Source organism: Aptenodytes forsteri, unplaced genomic scaffold (genome assembly GCF_000699145.1).
Source record: "Aptenodytes forsteri isolate BGI_AS27 unplaced genomic scaffold, ASM69914v1 Scaffold342, whole genome shotgun sequence".
Taxonomy (NCBI): domain Eukaryota; kingdom Metazoa; phylum Chordata; class Aves; order Sphenisciformes; family Spheniscidae; genus Aptenodytes; species Aptenodytes forsteri.
Genome location: NW_008795853.1, coordinates 948,127 through 969,114, shown reverse-complemented (window position 1 = coordinate 969,114; position 20,988 = coordinate 948,127). Strand labels below are relative to the sequence as shown.

The 20,988-nt window shown below is 36.5% G+C and overlaps 1 protein-coding gene across 1 annotated transcript; it reads right to left on the bottom strand.

Annotated features, from left to right (window-relative positions):
• Nucleotides 1-12,412: 12,412 nt before the first annotated feature.
• Nucleotides 12,413-20,682, bottom strand: EMC7 (ER membrane protein complex subunit 7). Its single transcript, XM_019473221.1, has 5 exons — nucleotides 20,618-20,682; nucleotides 17,814-17,954; nucleotides 15,618-15,756; nucleotides 15,022-15,102; nucleotides 12,413-12,915 (listed from the first exon to the last, which is right to left on the bottom strand). Exons 1-5 carry the CDS (start codon nucleotides 20,680-20,682, stop codon nucleotides 12,763-12,765), a joined length of 579 nt encoding a protein of 192 aa, XP_019328766.1. The 3' UTR covers nucleotides 12,413-12,762.
• Between the last annotated feature and the right edge of the window lie 306 nt (nucleotides 20,683-20,988).

Sequence of the window (20,988 nt, the reverse complement as noted above, 5' to 3'; positions counted from 1 at the left end):
GACATCCTTGTAGTCCTCCTGAGTTGCCTGCTCCTTCTTCCAAAGGTCACAAACTCTCTTTTTTTTCCTGAGTTCCAGCCAAAGCTCTCTGTTCAACCAGGCTGGTCTTCTTCCCCGCCAGCTCATCCTCCAGCACGTGGGGATGACCTGTTCCTGTGCCTTTAAGATTTCCTTCTTGAGGAATGTCCAGCCTTCCTGGACTCCTTTGCCCTTCATGACTTCATGCCTCCCAAGGGACTCTGTCAACCAGGCTCCCAAACAGGCCAAAGTCTGCCCTCCGGAAGTCCAAGGTGGCAGTTCTGCTGACCCTCCTCCTTACTTCTCCAAGAATTGAAAACTCTATCATTTCATGATCTCTATGTCCAAGACGGCCTCTGTCATTATGGGAAAGGCTTTGACACAGGCTAGCAACTTGCGTACCCAGGGTCTTCAAAAGGCTTGAGATGGGTGATTTATGGCTTTTTATTGTTGCCAGAAACATGTAAAAATGCTAACTTTCATGCAGTAATCTTGTTCAGCATACCAAGGAACTCAAGAGAATGTTCTAACAAGACAAAACACACAAAACATAAAAATGGCTCAGTGAGTATCCTTCCTGAAAGAAGTTTTATGGGTGCACAGCACAAATGATTGCTTTGGGAAAAAAAAAAACCAACCACCAAAAAAACCCAAACAACAAAACAAGGCTATAGAAATACTTCTGCAACTTTCAGTGGCTTTGAATCGCTTTGCAATCTTGGCTAAATGCACTTTGGTATCTTTGTATAGGATCAGTAACAAAAAACACGTTCATAACAGTTTTGACTTGTTCTTGAACTTCTGAACTGGCAATGGCATATGAAATGTGTGTTTTGTCTGACAACGCAGAAAGTTATTAACTGCTGAAACACATTGCACATAGGACTATTTTCAATACAGCTTCTAAATCTCTTTTTACACTTTTATTATTTGTGAGATGAACCATTATTTGGGAAATGAACAAAGGTATATATTTTTGACTGAATGTAAAACAAAATAAATGCTTCCTTCTTAGAAACATTTGACTTTTCAAATGTTCAGCAACTTTTTTTTTTTTTCAGATTTCTTTATGAAAATATTCCAAGGTCTGAAGTGAACACTAAAAACATTCCTCATGTCTTCCTGTTGAATCATAGACTAAATTCTAAAGGCGTAGAAACTTAACTGAATTGAAAAGGGTTCACTTTCAACAAAAACACTGAAGTAGGACCTAACTTGAAAAATACATCCAAATCCATCATCATGGAAGACACTGAAAAATAATTGTTTGATTAGCTGACAGATAGGACTAGTGGTAATAAAAAACATAAGTTACTCAGGTAGCTTTGGAAAAGAGTATGATAGGACACATCTTGTAAATCACTTTTTTATTCTAAAGGTGGCAGAAATTGCCAGATACAATCATTGAAGCTGAAAACTGTTGGAAAGTATTTGTGTGGAATGCAATTTAGGTGACACCTATCTTACAGTGGTAGAATTTGTGACTCTGAGGAAAGGAAAATTATGTGCAGTCTTATAAGGACAATATATTAAAAAAAAGCAGACCAAGAAACTTAGGCAACCATTTTCTATCCTCTCTTACTAAGGAGTCAGAGAGAAAGGCTCTTTAAGGGGGCTGGCAATTAATAAAAGGTACTATAATAAAGGAGAAATGACAAACTATTTCTCATGAAGAAAAGACAGGAACCATACTAAGAGCTCAAAAGGTCTGGTTCAAGAGTTCTTTAAAAATTTGTAAGTCAGAATGAAGTTGTGCAAATGAGCAGAATAAAAGGACAAATTCCTAACAGTGACTATATAGGAATAACACAATAACAGACTAGGATAAAATTAGAGGTTAAGATTAAAAAGCTTACCGTTAGCAAGGGACATAAAAAAACCAGACAAATATTCTGTAAATGCATTCCAAATAAAAAGAAGTCAAAACCAAAAATCCATTATTTAATGAGGGAGGAGGGCAAATGGCACAGATTTGGTGCCTTTTTTTGCTGCAGACTTCATAAACAGTGATCAGATACTTAATGAAATAAATTTTAATGAAGGAGTAGGACTGGAGGCCAGATTAGGTGAAAAACATCTCAAAGATACTGAAGTTAGGTATTTTCAAAGTGGCAAGGACAGATTAAGTTCTACAGGCACCTTATGAACTAGCAAAAGTCCTCTCTGAAGCATTTACAATTACCTTTTAGAAGTCATGGAGGTCTCAGAGGACTTCAGCGGGCATAGTAGAGACCTATCTTTTAAAAAGGGGAAAAACTAAGAGAAATAAAGAACAGTGAGCTACATTTCAAAACACAGAAAATAAGAGAACTGAAAAAAAACAGGGGATGATAAGGTGACGAAAAGCAGCCAGCATAGACTGGTCAAGAAAGAAATCAAACCGGGCTTGTTCCTCCCTGCTACATGGATCCCTGCCTTTCCCAGCCTTCGGTCCTTCCTCTAAACATTCCATAGAAAGTTTCACACATTCCCACAGCCCCGTTAAAAGCATCCCGGAATAACCTTTAAACAATTCCAAAATGCCCTTCCCCCTGCATCCCATAGCGAGTCCCCTGCGGCAATCCTTCTTTCTGCAAGGCGTCCTGGGAGAGTTTCTTTGGGTTTCACACCAGGGACACTGACCTAATCATTCTCCTTTGGTAGTCTTATGAGCAGTCAAGTCTGTGTCTTCCAATCTTCACTCATTAGGTTAACTAAGGTTCCTCTGCCTGTCACTATTCATCTGAACCTCACCAGGCTTTTGTGTTTACCATAATTAATCACATAGTCTAACAATAGCATGGTGCAATGAGCACAACCTGTGACTTGCGAGGTTCAAATTGGACATTTGGGAAAGCTTGCTCCCCAGGAGTAGTGCAGCATGGGAACAGCTTTCCCAGACAGGTTATGAAACCTCCATGCCTGGAGGTTTTTAATACTGGCTAGACACAGCATGACTGAACTGAACTAGTGTTGGTGATAACGCTGTTCAAAGTGAGGTTGACTAGAGACCACCAAAACAACCAACACTTCCATCATCAACTGTCTGGACTTCAGAGATAATAAACCTTGAAAGTATCTAGCATTTCAGGTTTGATCCAGATTTGGCATATTGCAAAATATGATTCAAACTCAAAGTTGTATTTTACACTACTTATCTAGATATCAGTCAACTTTCAGGATAATTTATAGTACAAAAAAGACATTTAGTAAAATCAGTAAGATGAAAATATTTTCCATCTCAATGCACCAGTTTTACCTCAAGTATCTGATCAAAAACAAATAGCAAAAAATATTTGATAAGTACCTGCACAAATATTTGATTCAACAATTTTAGCTGATTATCAGCCCAAAGATTTTTAACAAGCAATGTGTTGATCTTTGATTGAATCAATTAGCTATACTGTTTAGTTTAAAACATGGTAGCCTAACCTTGTAATATAGGAGTCCAGGAATGATTTTCTCATCTGGGACAAGAAGCAGCTGGGAGCATTGTCATGGCAACCATCTCATTTCCAAAGAGAGATTCTGTGACTTCTGTTGCTCTCTAGCAATCTCACAGCTGAAGTAGCATCGAAAAAAAACCCAGGAAAAAAGAGGGGCTTTTCATACAGAGCAATATACCATCACAAGAAATGCTTGGAAGGATCATAAAAAGAATGCTTCAGAACATAAGGCAGGCTTTAAATAAACAAATTAAATTCTCAGTTTGATGATGAGCCCAGGGAAAAAAAACAGAAATCCAAATCCAGAAAACGTATATGCCGCCACACTAACGTGTGTCTGTGCAGCTGACTCTGGAATCACTCTCTCCTGGAAATGATGGTTATCACGGTCTCACACTAACTACATGGCTTAGTTTCTTGATCCTGTTGTTGTTTAAGGAAAATGGAGAGCAATGTGAATAATACACAGGGGGTGGATAGGGTGGGAGCAGAAAAATTTCTACCAAAACAAGACATTTCACTGCCCACAGTTCTCCCCAGGAGAGAGGTTGAGATCACATCGTAAGAATTAGTCAGATTGCTCAACGACTACTGAAAGGTTTTAAGGAACTGTGGTGTTAAGAACCTATAGTCTAAGAACCTATACAGACTAGAAAACCTGTAATACCTCTTTAACACACAGATTCCAAAACTTAACCTATAGAATTTAGAAATTAAGGGAAGTTCACGCACAGATCTCAGGGTTATGGTTTAAACTCTCATTTATTTACCCTCGCTTCAGTTTGGTTAGCTTAATGACCTTTTCTGACTACTGCATTTTAAGCATTCCTCGTTATGGCATACTTGGGCCACAGACGATGGTCACTCAGAGGAGACTATCTGGAAGCGCTACAGCAGTACAAGGCCATACACACGCGAAGAGCACATTCCTACAGTGCAGGCTAGGAGTTTTTCATCATCTACTATCTGCAGCCATCATGTGGAATAGCCATAATGCTGTGTTCAACAGCTGAGACCAATACCCCTTGCACTGGCTGGAGAAAGAATACTAAACTTCCCTTCAAAAGTAACATTGTAGAGCAGAGCAAGATCTTCAGATGCGTTTACATATTTTTCCACAGGTATTTATATAACCTGGCTGCACTGGTAATTTTGGTCCGTATTTTGTTCATAAAGGAGCTAACTGAAGCAATTAAGCACTGCTAAAAATAGCAAACACAGCAGAGCCCGTTTCATGGTTTGGACTTCTGTTCATAAACTGTATTAATATTCTCAGTAACACATGCTGTTATTGCAGAAATACCTGCTTATTCAAATTCCTAACTTGGAACGTCAAAGAATTATTAGGCAGTAAAAGTATGTAAACACAAACCATACATAAAGTATTAAAAATACATGAAGAGAGAGTAGGCAATGTGAGCACCATTTAAAGAAAAAACCCCAACAAACAGTGCTTAAATCAAGTTAGAAATTTAAGTCTTTATAGCCGTAGTCACTTCTTACAAAGAAGCACATTTGAGAAAGTCGAAGTTTATCTAGTTAAAAAAAGGCTATCAAATTTGAACAATGTACAAAAGATTGAAAAAGGCTAACAAGGTCCCGCAAAGCTATAAAGGCACTTAATGAGCTTCAGAGGGCAAGTCTAGTCCGTCATATATAAAAGGTGCATAAACAGCTACAATGTATGAAGGAGAGCACGCAGATTTTTTGTAATACAGATTTAAGACTGGAAGAGGCAGAATTCTTCAAGTGTGTTTCTTTCCTATGTGATACTAATGAAGTGGGCTGAAAGCAGCAGGTGACTTTCAGTGTTAGGTACTGGGATTTAAGTTGACATTTTTCACGAGGAGTTACCCAGGCCCTCTGGACATTTTCTTCATTCCCCCCCCCAAAAGGAGAAACTGTAAACAGTGCCTTTTGTTAAACTTTTGTATTTTCAGTGAACTGTGGCTGCCTCCGTCCAATCTTTCTGATACTCTCTTCAGGGTACACTTAAAGGGTTTGGAAAAAATCCTACAATAAAATAAGCCTCAAACATATTACAAAGAAAGCACAGCAATTTGATCAGATCTTTCCAGGACAAGTGACCTCTCCACCATTAGCTAGCTACCTGGTGATAGAAATAATTGGTTGCTGCCACTGAAACACTTGAAAGCACAAACGATGTATACAATTCTGCCAGCACCAGCTGAATAGATTTTGCTACAGCAATTTCAACAAGGCCCTTGTAGTCTTCATAAAAACAAAGGGCAAATAGAAGAGAAAAAACTCTGCGTAAATACTGTGTGAATAGAATTAGCAGGAAAACAAACCAAACCAAAAGAGGGAGTATCAACACTACAATTCAAACCCAAAAATGAGAGGATTACAAGGTAAGGTTTCTCAAGGAATCTCTACCAACTGTCTATAGATTCACACACCTAACATGGAGGAACCTTACAAAGCTACAGGTAGAAGTATTATTTTTATGAAAGGACCATATGGATCCTTTAATCACATACCCGGTAACACCACCATGCTTCAATTCGCACCACTTTTGGTAAATAATTACAATGGATGCTGCACTTATTCCACTGTAAGCCTGTCTTTTAGTAACTGCTCCACCTCTCGCCCGAGCTCCTCCTCTTTGTAAGAGATAACGTTTAGCACTGCAAAAACACAACCTCATTAGGAGGCTTAATCTTGATCTCCAATTTCTTTAGATACTCCTTCCCCTTGGGGTGTTCTACTACCACAGTCAAGAAATTAAATCTTTATTAATACAGCTTATACATTTCCCACCTGCCAAGCTGAAGCAATATGAACCACATCTATGGATGGTTAAGAAAACAAACTGGTAGGAAAAGAAACACTCCCCCCCCCTCCCCAAAACTAGTTCAAAGTCTTATTCTGTTCTGATCCCAGGAATGGGAAGTATTACTCCGAGTATTTAACTGGATTCTCCTTGCATCTGCATGGTAAACAGCAATCCTGTGCCCTGCACGCCAGACTATGAGCTTGGGTATCCTATTCTCCATTCTGACACACAAAGGGTACCAGAACAGCAAAAAGATCCTTACAGAATCCAGAGAGCTTCTGAGAACAACATTCTAATACTGCAAACAAAATCCTTTAAAAACCTTTTTACTTTTTTACTTGCTGTTTTCAAATGAGTTTCACCACCTTTTATATTACTTTTTGATGTTTGTATTCAGCTTTAAAGAATCAATTCAAAATCCAGTTTTGGTCGAAAAATGCCATGAAAGGTTTTCTTTCTGTTGTATATTCACTACGATTTGCCCTTCACTGAAAGACAGTCTTTAATTAATTTTTATTTCTATCAGCCATGCAGAACCAAATACATAATAAAAATGAGCTCAACTGTAATCTGTTTTTGTGCATCATCAATAAAAGAGCTAAGTTCCACTTGCACAGAAAATTATGTTGTCATTAAATCTTCATAACCTTATTTGAAACAAAGTATTACAAAAGGGTTGCTGCCAGCATAATTTGAAGGAATAACCTTGTAATTTCAAAAGTAGACAGGTTTTCCTGAAGAATCAATATTTATTATGACAGAGGATTCATAATTCTTTATGGATTTTCAAACAGAAATAAAAAAAACCAAACAAACCTATCTGTGACCTCAAGAAGCTTTCACTAGCTTAACCTGAAAATAAAACTCAGTACTATTCCTACAGACAACTTTGTGACCGAGAGCTCCCTGAATTTTGTATTATTTTATCATCTGAATCACCAGATTTTACACACAGTATCAAGTTCAAGATAGTCGAAGTTCAAAGGTCCTGTCTTTACAGACACTGAAATGATGAAAACAGATTTTTGAAATTCTATTTATTTCACAATTGATACTGCTTGCTTTTTGGCACTTAAAGTGTAATAATGTGTTTTGTATTTAGTCAGTCCATTGGCAGACTATCACACAAAATGAAGCCTACACTAATAGTGGGGGAAAGGTGGATCGCTTGGTGGCTAGATTATACCATTTAGGAAGAGCCTTAAATGGGTGCACAGTTTTTATGTAGTGACTGAGGAAAAGACCGACGAGCTCGATCTCTGGAATGTTATAGAAACTCTTACCCAGATAGGGATCTTACCCACTGGGATCACCAAACATGGGATCACTGCTTTCTCTTCACTCACATGGGTAATAGGCAAATACAGAAGTCTGTGCTCTCCTAAAAGCTGTGACTACAGTTATGACATACAGACATATGAGTCATGAAGCGGCCAGACATCTTCATTTGCTCTCTTACAATCTTTTGTCCATGTATGCTAGCACTACTGCCAATGTTACAATCACCTAGAAGAGAACGTCTATAGAACATCACAAAAACATTTTTTGTCTACAATTTTTTTTTGAAGTTATTTATTGCAAATCTTAATATTTGGGTCAGATCTGCCACGACAGCAATCCTTAAAATTTCTTCAGTCTTTTTTATGTCCTTACATTACCTTGGAGGTCTTTCTCCTAATTTTTCTCCTTTCAATCATCTATAGCTTCAAGTGTCTTATTAAATGAAACACTGCCAGAAAACTTCCCTGGACACGGGAATCTGCTGATTCACAGTATTAAGCTTGCGCAATAGTCATCAATACACTTTTGGATATGCCAAATAACAACACTCTCCCTCCACTCCCAATAGTTCCTGGATATGGTAGGGAAGTTAGCATGGGCAAGAAACAACTCCTGAGACGCAGCGTCTATGCGGTCTGTTTTGGAGAGTACAGCGTGCAGAGAGGTTGTTCCAGGCAAGCTGGCCTCAGTGCCAGTTACCTGTTCAAGTCACTAGCCTTTGGAGGTACACACCACAATTAAGCCTATTCAATAGGATCTTCCCAATGCCCTGTGCACCACAGGTGCATCTTGTGCTTTTCCTGCCCAAGAATGTGCAAAACGTGTGTATGTATTTTTTTAACCTTTCAACATACCTTCTTCAGTAAATCTGCTTTTCCACTGATTTGAAGTTCAAAATTTTACGTTCTTCCTGTATTCCTTAGCTCGCCAACAGGAAACACTTCTGTTCTCCTTCAGTTCATTAAATAAGCATAATACATAGCCATAAATCCATATTTCATTTTGACACATCAGAATGAAAAACATGCATTGCCACTAAGGATTTACTATTATTTATATTTCATATTGGTTATTTTCCTAAAAGAAGTAAGTTTCAAATGAAACAAAAACCATAGGAATACAAATTCACTATCAATAGCAGCAGGATTAAGGTCAGATGTGATGTCTTAAAAATGAAAGTTAAATCCTTTTAGTACCTTAAGGTACTGCTATCACTGAGTCTGTAAAAATAGGGTCCTTTTATCAAACTGTAAAACAAACTTTGACCTCTGAGCTACGGATCACACACAACTTTTATGCAATTAAAGGTCCGTTAACACCCAAGTGGAGAGGCTTAAATGGATCTTAGTGATTTAATACACTTTTCACCAAACTGGAAAAGAATATGTACTTAAATTGCCTATTTGCTTTGGAAGTCTTGACATGTGGTTACTTAAAAGGGTTGCTTTAATAAATATGTATAAAGAACTACACAGAAATGCTTTAATAAAGGTGCTTTTTAAGAAGATTACTTACTGGGTTTTCTTCAGTAAGCTCATAGCCGTACTGTTTGAATACCCGATATTCATTACTAAATTTATCCCTACAACTACTTTTGTGAGACAAGCTTCTCATACTTCATACACAAGAAATTGAAACAGAAATCATAAATGATTTGCACAAAGCCCGACAGTTGCATCAGAACCCAAGGCACTTGATTCTAGAGTTTTAAGTCCTCTTCACAAATACAAATCTTAACCACAAGCCAGCCCTTCTCTTTGAAGCAATGCACACGTCATTTACAGAGCCATTATCATCCCCACTTCATCAAAAGATAAAGAGCACCAACAAATATTTTCTTTGTTTAAAACAGTGAGGTGAGATATTTACATTAAATTTCTTCCTTACATGTGAAGAATGGAAACATCTTTGATGAAGCAATTGATAAAATTATTTCAAACTCTTCTAAACACCTTCCAGGCCATCTTAAATGACTAATAGTTGAAACAGACTTTAGCAAAATATATCTCCTCTCCTTTCTACGCAGCCTGTCATAAACGCGGTTGCCCACTCATTCAGAACATGGCTAAAGGAGCTCTTAGGCTACAAATCCTTAAGATGCAGTGAGCTGATTGTATTACTCACACTTGCTGCCGGAAACAGAGAAGAGTTCCTGCTTCTGACTGCATGCCTCTGGTGCTTACTTTCTGCTGGCTCTGGTATTTCTTTGATCCTTCTGTAAGCTGATTTAACTCTCTAAAACGCAACAGAAATCCAGCAGAAAGATGGACAAATTTCTCTTGTTAAGTCAATGAATGGCAAAGCCTGAGAAGTACCAGAACTCGTACGCAGAAGGCAGCAGGATTACCCAGTCCAAGCTGAGGGAGCAAGTCTTTCTCCTTTTGGCAATGAGGAAATCAGCTCGTCTATAGTCCTAGCAGATTCTGTACATCTTTAATTTCTGTTCTGAGGTATCAGCTGCTTCAACTTGCCGTCTGCTTATGTTCTCTCAAGTAGCCTCACTAAAAGGCAGCTATGTTTTTTGGGGAAAACGGAGGTATCAGACTTAACACAGAAGAAAGACTACTAAAAATCTGTAAATAAGGACAAGGAATTAAAATTGAACTATAGCAAACATTTACTTTCTGCAGAAAGACAACCTTGCATTATACTAGTAACTGCAACAGGAAAGCTATAAAATAAGCTTTGCCTAGTGGCGTTTATGATAGCCCAAGACCATGTTACAACTTTAAGTCACCAAGGCACTCTGACTAGAACCTATTTTCTCACTTGACACACAGAGATTCCAGCTCTAAATTAAAAAAAAAAAAAGTCGGTACCATTGTAACTAGCATTAGTTCAGCAGCAGACCAATACACTTCTACAAATCACTTTATCACAAAGGTGTCTGAAAAGAGGAGGAATAACGTACATGATTGAGGGAATAACATTAGGTAACAAGATTTTTGGGCTTGGATTGTTCAGATAACAGGTTTCTGGGGGTGGGGCAGAGTTTTCTGTTGAGGAAGGCAGGGGAGTGGTACACTGCATCTGACCCTGATGCATGAAGAAATTGCCTGGACCTTGACATATCAGTTCTGAGAAAAATAGAAGTGTTGAATATTCTATATGCTCCTTCCAAAGTTGTATTAGGATCCTTACAATTCCTGTCAATTTTTTTACTCTGAACTATTAACACAGGCTTTCATCTTTTCATGGTCTGAATTCTCCATTCTCCCTTAAAGTCAGATCAAGACCCTGAACAGACACAATGAAAGGAGGCAGAAATATTGCTGTTCTTACCTTTGTAACAAGAAAAAAAATGCATCAGCATGATTAATTACCGAACAAACTGTGATGAAAACAAGTTAATGCAATTTAATTGTCATTCCAATAACTATTACACAAAAGTAACTCATGGCTTGCGCTTTCCAGGACAGCACAGTAACAAAGCTAATTGCTCCATCTTCAAAGAACTGCTCCCTGTTCTTCCTACGAATTTTTCAGTAAGATGCTGCTGAAAGAAGAGTTGTTGGGGTTTTTTGGGTTTTGGGGTTTTTTTTGTTTTGTTTGGGGTTTTTTTTGGGTTTGGGTGGGTTGGTTTTTTGGGGGTTTTTTTGTTTGTTTTTTTGGGTTTTTTTGGGTTTTTTTGGTTTTTTTTGTTTTTTTACACAAAGGCAACATGACACTAATTTCAGTAAATCCTTCCAACAAGAATATCCATATATCCTCTCATCTCTATTGGATATATTTTACTTAATATACAAAACAAAAAGACCATTCAAGCAAAACAAAAACAAGACCAAAAATGTGCAGCTTACTTTATAAAGACTGAAGTCTTTCATTGTCCAAAAAACATTGGTTTATTTCTTCTCCAACATCTTAAAAGTTGACTTAATCCTATGAACAAGTACCTACTCTTTTGCAGCTTTTCTGTTTCACAGCATACTTCTAAGTATGTTTTCTAAGACAATTTATAGCCCTCCTAACTGTTTGGCAGAACAAATAAATGCATTAGAATTGATTTTGCTTCAGGTGTACTTTAGGTGAATGTTAAATACCATTTTTGGAATCAGATACACATTACCCATACTGCATGGATACTGTTACCTAAGAAGTCAGCAATTGTAAAAATGGAAAAGAACAGCATTTATGCTTAAAAAAAAAAAAATTCCAGACAGTTGCTAATAGGGTTTGGCAGATATTGCTGTCATTTTAATTTGCAAATGTTCATCTAGTGGAAAACAATCAATTTTTTCAAGTTTTCTCTGAAGTTACTGGGTAAGTTGGAAAGATATTGCAGTACAGACATACAGGCATGCTCAAAGAACAAAGTTTTGCCAGTGACTTAGCATACCTAGAGATAGCCTTATACTTTGGAACATAACTCAAAAGATGAGCGGGATTTACCTTCCTATGATAATTTTAGGTTTTTTTCTTTCATTTTAAAAATTTTGTTCTGTATTTGGCCTCCAATCATACCACTGATAAGATGAATGCATAGCACACAGAAAACAGTAAGAACCAAAAGTGTTGCAGAATCGATACATGAGATTTAGAAAGATAAATGTTCATCGTGTTATATAGATACCTTGGATTCATAATTAACTTGACAGAACTTAAAAGACTTTCTGATGCAGGATGCTTTGCTTCCCCCCCCAAGAGTTTTTAGCAGAAAGTAGGTCAGAATAAAACTGGGCAATAAAAAGTGGAAAGTCCTTGAACTAAAGTGTACAGGCAGCAATGTAAAATAAGATTATTTTATATGTAACACATATGACAAGCTGATACAGCAAATTACTTACTCGGTAAACCCACGACTCAGTTTTGAAAGGAGGATTTGTTCATTTCAGAACTCAACAGCAAGTATAAAACATTAAAGCCATCTTAAACTGAACTCCACTTCTATTATCTTTGAATTTTTTTTAAACATTGTCTTATGATTAAGACATTCATTACTGTTTAGCATATCATATATAGCATATCATATAATTTATAATATTTCTTTGCAGAACAATATAGTTAATTCAGTATCATCAATAACTTTATACAGATACAGTATTGAAGCCATGTCCTCTGTCCGCTTACTGTCAAGTACAAAACAGCTTATATAGACTAAAAAAAGCTACACACCACAGTTGTAGCATACTGTATTTTGTGCCTGATTAAAGTTTACAGTAGTGGCTTTTTGATCTTTCAAGACAAATAAACATGATACCACATAAACAGTTGTGCAAACTCAGGCTTAGGAGGAAGACTTAACTACCTCCTTTTTCCAGAACTACTTTTCCCTGCTTTACTGCTGCTGCTACCAGATTTGCTGGAAGATTTTGAAGAGAATAGTCTTGTCATGAATTCAGAGACATCTGGCAGCTCATGGTTGGAATTCAGCATGTTCATTGACTGCTCCATTTCCTGCATGCAAAGATTAGATAACCTTAATAGCTTGTAACAATTCTGGCTGTTTCTAAGGCATCAGCTGAAAATCGTATCAGGAAGATGTCAAATTTTCCCAAATACTGTTTTACTATTTGCAGTCCTCCAGAGTACATATTGCTACATATTTTTATGCAACCACAGCCAATTGCCCAGCTACACACAGAAACATAAAACCCCAAAACTAAAAGCACTGGTATATGGAAAAAGGCAACCATGTCTTAAGCAGTCTTACAGGGCAACCACCTGATGAAAAAAAAAAAATTTCTAGAAGAAAAAAATGCCATTACTTATTTTCAGCATTACTTTCCTCCATTTTAAAATTTAAGCTTTTGTTTAGATTTTCAGATCTGTGTTCTCATAGATTTCACGTACTTTTGTGTTTTCAAATTAGTATTATTTATGCTAAATCTAACAAATTTTTGAAGCTGTTTGAAGGGATTAGATATTTTTATTGCCCTACTTTGTAACATCAAGCTGTCAGTGTACAGCAGTTGAGTTTTCTTTGTTTCATGAAAGGATTTTAATATGAGACCATATATCCAGCTAAGCTTAATCTAACTTTAGAGTTTAGCATAGTGGCTCTATGAGACGAATTAGTACAGTTTAAAACAAACAAACCCTGAAGTACTTTTAATGCATACAACAGCTGAACTGCACATCCACAATAAGATAATGCTTACAGTAATTGCCAGTTTAATGTGGGATTGCCACCTTGCTCTTCTTGTTACCATTCAGAATGATACAGCTTTAACTGTTTTCAAGGTACAAACGAAGAAAAAGCTGTTATGGTAGCCTTTGTTACTATTGCATCTATACTACATCTGTACTTAATGCCTCTACAACAAGCACAGTTACTAAATCATTAACTTTCTATATAAACTAGTACTGTGCTGACTCCATAAAGAAAAAACAAGCTAACTTGAAAAATGTAATACAAGCTCCATACCCTCCACAAGCAAACTGAAGATGGATATACACTTAAGAATTTATTACATGGTCATCTAGAGAATGCCATTACAATTGAGTTCTTAAAAACTACCTTCTCCTATTCTTTAAAGATAATTTAAATTACAAGCAAGATTCCTTCAGCTTAAAATTTCTTCTTAACAAGTCGTATCATTCAGAAAAAAAAAAAAAAACCACCACCCCAGCCTGTCTGTAAGCAGTGTCAGATCAGTGAAAAAAGTAAGGAATAAGTGATTTTTTTAAAATTCAACTTCCAAAGTTCAGCTTGGTTTGAAGAACATGCCACGGATATCTAGCATATCTTTGTATCCTGTTTTTAACCAAAAATTAAAGCCAAAAGAGCATTACATAGCTCCGATATGCTTTTTATAGGTATTACTTTAAAAAAAAAAAAAAAAAGAGGCTCAGACACCTATAAAGTACTACTGAAGACAGTGGTCATTTAGAGGAAAAGGAGTTCGAATTAACCAAACCCTCAAAAAGCAGCCACCCAAGACAGATGAGGAATACTTCTAAAAATAAGAAAAGATTTAGCAAACACCTTGAATCTCCATTTTGTCCTAGCCTTCTGCTATTCGGCATTTTGCATGATGAAAGGACAATAAATCAGCTAATTTAATGACTACATTAGGACTCCATATCATATGCACTATTTTGTTTTCTGGATTTAACAGTCTTGTAAACTGTATGGTTTAGGTTGATGGGTAAGAGAAGCCCACATCATACTCTTCTCAACACACCTGACACTTACTAAATGATGTCTAAAAATGAAATGCTAGATTTAAACATAGTGCAGAAATACATTGGAAATTTATAGAAAAAATAGCCTTTGAAAAATTGTATTTATTGCTCTAAAGAAACTCTGGAAAACACCATTCATACTGTAACACTTTCAAAGCAGTGCCAAACAATTTAATTCTGTGTTGTGCTGTTTAACAGCAAATTCATGAGTCGGAAATGTTAGAATTCATTGTTAGAACAGCAACACTGTATTAACTGAATAAGTGATGCCCATTAAGACTTCTTTAAAAGTCCGGCTTTGTTTTTATTACTTTTCTGTACCTTAAAATCTCATTATCTTTGTTCTCTATGTCTGCATCAATTGAATGCACTTACCCGTCTCATATCAGGATCACTGGTGTTGACAACTTTAGGCAAAAGTACAAATATCAGTAATGGAAGAACCATCATCATCACCTACACAGAAAACAGCAAATATTTCTTCAGCTTATTTGTTGCTCCAGACATTTTTAGACACAGCCAAATTCTACAACTACTGCATTCTGAGTCAGTAACCCAGTTACAGTAATCCACTTGTCAGGAAAGAAACGTGGTAAGGAAGTATTATGTTTTAAGTAACAGATTTCAAAGTTGGACCATTAAAGTAAATGTTTGTTATCTCTTTCAAATGTTATAATTACAATCTTGCAACATGTTGCTCTCCCACACTACTAGAACAACATCATGTTGTCAAAGGAACCAGACTATGGGCTATTTTCAGAGGACATTAACAGACTGGGTATATAGGGGAGGAGAGGTCATAGAAAAACTTTCTATTTGTAAACAAGTAAAAAACAAAGCATTAAAACAAACCTCTCAGAAAAGCAAAGTGTGCATACCTTTTCTCAATTATTTTATTCTCGGTATTCTGAAGAATAGCTATATTTGGATCCTTAGCATACTTTTAACCTTTGTGTGTTGCTTATACGTACCATAGGGTTCATGAGGAAATCTGTCCATCCCCAAGATTCTCTCTTTATAAAGTATGAAGAAGGCCCAGAAGATTTCATCTGGAGTGGGTATGGCAGCCTGACAACTTCAGAGGTTTTGATGTAATTCACATATCTTGCTCTAATGAGCAAAATGTAAATAATTAAAAATACACATACAATCTTTAAGGAAAAATAAAGATTATTTAATAATATTCCAAATGAAGTTTTAATAATAGAATACAAACAAAACTATCTGCTAGGCAGTGTCAGCTAGACTTCATTTTTCAGAAGCTAATTTCTCTCAGCAGCACACTTTATGGAATCAAATGATACTTTACCTTTTTTTCCAGGCTAGCTATTAAGCAGGCTGAAAAACTTGATACGGAAAACAGACCTGCAGATCAGAAACATCAGAACTATTTGTTCAAATGTGACCTCTGCAAAACATTTTTTCTCACCTTGGTAACAAGCACGAAAAGCTACAATGCTTAAAGAGAAGGTACAGCCTTGAACAGTGCAGTGTAGCTTAAACAGTTTGCTTGGGGCAACAATTATTTATATATGAAGTTAATACTACCTTTTCCCTAAGTGCATTACTTCGCATTTATCAATACTGAATCTCAGTCTTTATTACTTTATAAGGTCTTTCCATAGTTCTTCACTAGTATTCTTCACTTGGGCCTAGTATTCAGATAGTTACTTGGTACTATCATCTAACTTTGTCACTCTTCACCCATTTTTCATGATTTATGAATATTTACACAGCTTGTGCAACTCCAGGGATGACTTCTGCCCATTACAAGAGAAATCATTTATTCCTTCTGAATTTTTCACCAACTATTCATCCATAGAATGTCTTTCCCTCCTACCTTACGACTACATATTTTCTTTAAAAGCTTTTGAGATTTTCAAGTAGATCTTATCAAACGTATCTGTTATCCACATGCTGTTTCCTCTTTCTAAGAATTTCGGTATTTTTTTTAAGGCAGAACATCCCTTAGAAAAGCCCAGTTGACATTTTCCCCACGTATCACATCTTTCCATGCATCTCCCAACTGCATTCCTTATTATAGTTTCTACCTGTTTGACTGGTAGAGATGTCAAGTCTACTGGTACTTCGTTCTGCAGACATATCCTAGCAATTTACTTAACGTCAAATTTGTCCTCTAGTCCTCAGATACCAAAAACAGTGCTGAGACGTTATACACACTATTGTGTCTATTTCACCGAGTTCCTTCCATATTTATTACATATTAATTGTTGCCAATGAGATACTGCCTAACAAAGTATAAAAATAAAAATCTCATGAAGTTTGTGAAAAAAATCTAAGCACAAACAAATTGTGCTATTATTATTACAAACATACTGTTTGCACTGTTTTCAGTTTGAGATTTCAATTTTTAACCTCCCCTAAAAACACTGCTACAGTGTTTATATTGATGTTTGTACTCCTAAAAATATAATGGCATCTTTTATAAGATACTGTAAAAGACAAACTTGAAGTTAAGATACTACATGTGTGCCTGTACAAAGAAAAATGAACTACAAACATGTTCATTTAAACAAAAAGCACCTTATTAGATACGATAGTTATTTTTCTGTATTACTTACCGAATAGTGTGCAGTTACAGATGTACAGTTATAGTTGTTAGGGACAACATATGTTAAGCCATAACATTAAAAAAAAAGCTAACGATGCTACAGAATTACTGCAGGCTAGCAACTACTAGCATTTGCCAGTAACTGTAAGGAGTATCTTATGGAGGTGTAACAGAAATATTTTAGAATTCAGAATTAGAATGAATTAGAATTTCATTGTGCCAAGTCTTGACAGAACATTTACCAAAAAAGAAAGGAAAAAGGGAAGAAGGAAAAAAAAAAGGTATAGGCAAAAGATAAAGCAGTTAACTAATTTATGTCTAGATTTTATTTCAGGATAGCTGCATAAGAAAATAACAAAAGTAAACAAATAGGATTTTTTTTATCCATTTACTCTTATTTAAGGCCATAAATATGAAAGGAAGAAAGAAATCAGACTTTGAATTCTAAGAAATGTGCTCCTAGAAGTTATGATAAAAGAAGCTGAAACATACGGTCTGAAATGGAACATCAGATCTACACTACTGTTTACTTCTTATACTGTGCTGTCAGGCATAACTGATAGATCAATAGAGAAGCAAAACAGGAAAGGCTCACCTCATTTTGCCTTTTGAAGTTATGTCAACTCTCACGGGCTCAAATTTATGAGCAGGGGATATAACTTCCACTACGTAAGATCCTGAAGGTACATCATGAACCACAAAACTTCCATCTGTCCTGAAAAAACAGTAAGTTCCGCTACATTTCAATATGCTCCAGTACACAAGACAGGGTGCTTTATTTTTTTTAAAAAGAAGAAACTGTAATAGTGCCTTTTTATATTATAAATCTTAATATAACAACAATGACCAAAAGGAAAATCTAAATTGCTCAGCACTCGTAACATCAAGGTCATCAATGTGTACCACAAGAGTAGCAGAAATTACCAGTTACGTTAAAGGTTTTCTCATGACCTCAAGCTATTGTCTTGCTGGAGGAATAAGTAAAATTTGAAATGGTTAGATTTCATGTATTCAAATGATGGCAGAATTGACTTACACCTTCCTTCCTCCTTCTGAGATACAATACAATGAAGTTTACTTTGCTTCAGTACTTCTGCTGGAAGCAAAAAAACCCAAAAATTGACATTCTACATAGTGTGGGTAGATATTGGAGATGACTTGCAAAGCACAAAAACTGGGGTTTGTGCCTTTATTGCAAAACAGAGGTTTTTACTTTTAATTGCTCCCTTTAGGACTAGGCCACACTGGAAAGCTCTATCACAACAATAAGGGAACTAAGAGCTCTGAACAAATACACAGAAGGGATTTTTAGGCAGACTGCTTTTATTTTAAAATATGAAACAATATTTGGTGAAAATATTAGTAAGAGGATACTTGAAAGCTTCAGCACCAGTTGCCATTAAAGTACAGAAGCTTGCATTTCTCCTCCTACATGCTTCCAGAAGTTTCCAGGAAAAAAAATTTAGTGATCTCTACCCTTTTAAAATTAATATAAAAGATCTCCCTCCTAAAAATAAGACTCAAAGTTAAGACAAAAAAAGTTGCTCAAAGGGGGGAAAAAAGTAATAAAACCTGATACATTAGAAACTTGCATCAGGAAAACAAATAAACGAACCCTCAAAAAGAATTTTGTCCTTACATCCTTCACACAAGTTCTCTCTCTCAAAGACGTACATCACTTAAGGACCTTCCCACCACGAAGACAGAAGCATATAACAGCACTGTGTAGGTGGGTTTCACTAATACTTTGTGGGATGATTTGAACCCCTAAGAATGCTTACGCTATCTTATATTGCAACTGCTGTAAGGATGTTTCCCTAAAAACTTCCTTTTATTTTTTCATTCTTTACAGTATTATTTTGATAAAATTCAATTATATTTTTTTTCCTAAAGATTTATTTATATGAAAAAGAAAATTCTGACTTCATATACTGGTATCCCATACTGCCTTTTTAGAAGAAAACAAGTTTCATTTTTATAACAGTGGGGAAACTAATCAGATTTATAAAAATGCTTGTACCAGAGAATGATTCTTGGAATACTCAAAAAGCAGCTTTGCTATGTCAAATAATTATTTTCCTCTTTTTGATAACTGGAATGACATCCATGTAATATTTAATCAAAACCTGCCTGAGAGATGGTGCGAAATACATCTTCTGATATACCAAATACATTTATATCCGTCACTGAAAGTGAAGGATCTCTCTACTGAGCCTGAAATACCACTGTTATTTAAGAAATTTGTTCTTTCTTCTAACACAGTTCTTACTAAAAGTATACTGCCATCCAGTACTGTGCTCATTACAAGTGACAAAAAAAGATCCCAACCGACATTAAAGCATCTTTGCTAAAATGTACCATGTTATGGTAGCGCAACATCTACAAATATATTTATTGAACTATGTAACTTATATAATATTAATTGCTTGGCTTTAAGTTATATCAGTGTAATTTGATACGTCTACAAATAGACATGACAAATTAATGTAATCAATAGAGCTTGATATCTAGGTTACACTGTCATAAATATGGTATGCTCTTAGCTAAGACTATTTCCTCGTATTTCAGACAACTCGAGTTCCAAGCAAGCATTTAGAAACTTACCAACTCCATGGTATTTATTAAATCAGCTCCTAAATATGATGTCAGGCTCCCACAACTTGGTTGTACTGGCTTATCAGGTGCTACACTGACAAGATTCTGCAAGTTTTGCAGAGTAAAATCTGTTGTGTTAACCTATTGACAGTTCCCAGAGTCAAAGTTCAGTTCAACTTTTACTGCAGAGGGAATAATTAAAAATGATTGGTATTTATGAGAGGATGTATTTTAATTCCATATAAACTTTCTCATTTTAATACATAATTTTAAAAGCAATGTATTATACTGTATTAAAAATAATAAAAAGGATTTTAGAATTAGCTTCTACTCTTGAAACCATGAGATCAGTTCAATTCTTAATTCTGAGGGCACTTTCTATGCCTTAGTATCTCTAAACCCTTTGCTGGTCTGAATATACCCACTACCACCCGAGACTGAATAAGCTAATGTGATTCTTTACAGCTTCCAAATGCATTTGCATGATCTTGTGTGAAGGAATAAAGCCATATCCCTTGAAATGGATTTCACTGGTACAGTGAAACTGTTTTTCATAGGTAGTGTAATAGATAACTACAACTGTAACTTTCTGCCACAAACAAACATTTCTCCAGAATGAGTAAATTCTTAGCTAAGGAGAGGGCCTTAAAAAAAGAAGTGACAGGATTTGCACCCGCAGAAGCTGAGAACAAACACTGTAGTCCAGAATTTAATGCAAACGTGTTTGGTTTTTTTTTAATTAAAACTCAGTTCCAATTTTTTGATCGCTCAAGAGCCAGCAGCTTTAGTCATCAATTTGGTTACGTCTGCAGGAGGCCGAGAACAACAATCCCTACAGCACTGCAGGTTCCCACGACAGGCCTGGCCATTTCTAATGCCTTACAAGGTAAGGCGCAAGTGTACCAGTAAAGCCAAAGTCGGACGCGAGACGTTCACCTCCACAGCTGTGCGCTGCTAACTGGGACAAGGCCGCTAACTTGCAGGGCGCTGCTCCGCTCTGCCACAGCCGCCCGCCATCTTACGGCCGCGACTGTAGAAGGGACGCTAAGCCCGTCGGAGGCGCCGAGGTGGAGGGTATCTCCGAGCGGCTCCCGCGGCACAGGGCGACACCGGCCCAAGCCCGGCGAGGGACGCTTGCTTCCCCGCCGGGACCAAGCCCCCCGCCCCGCCCGCCC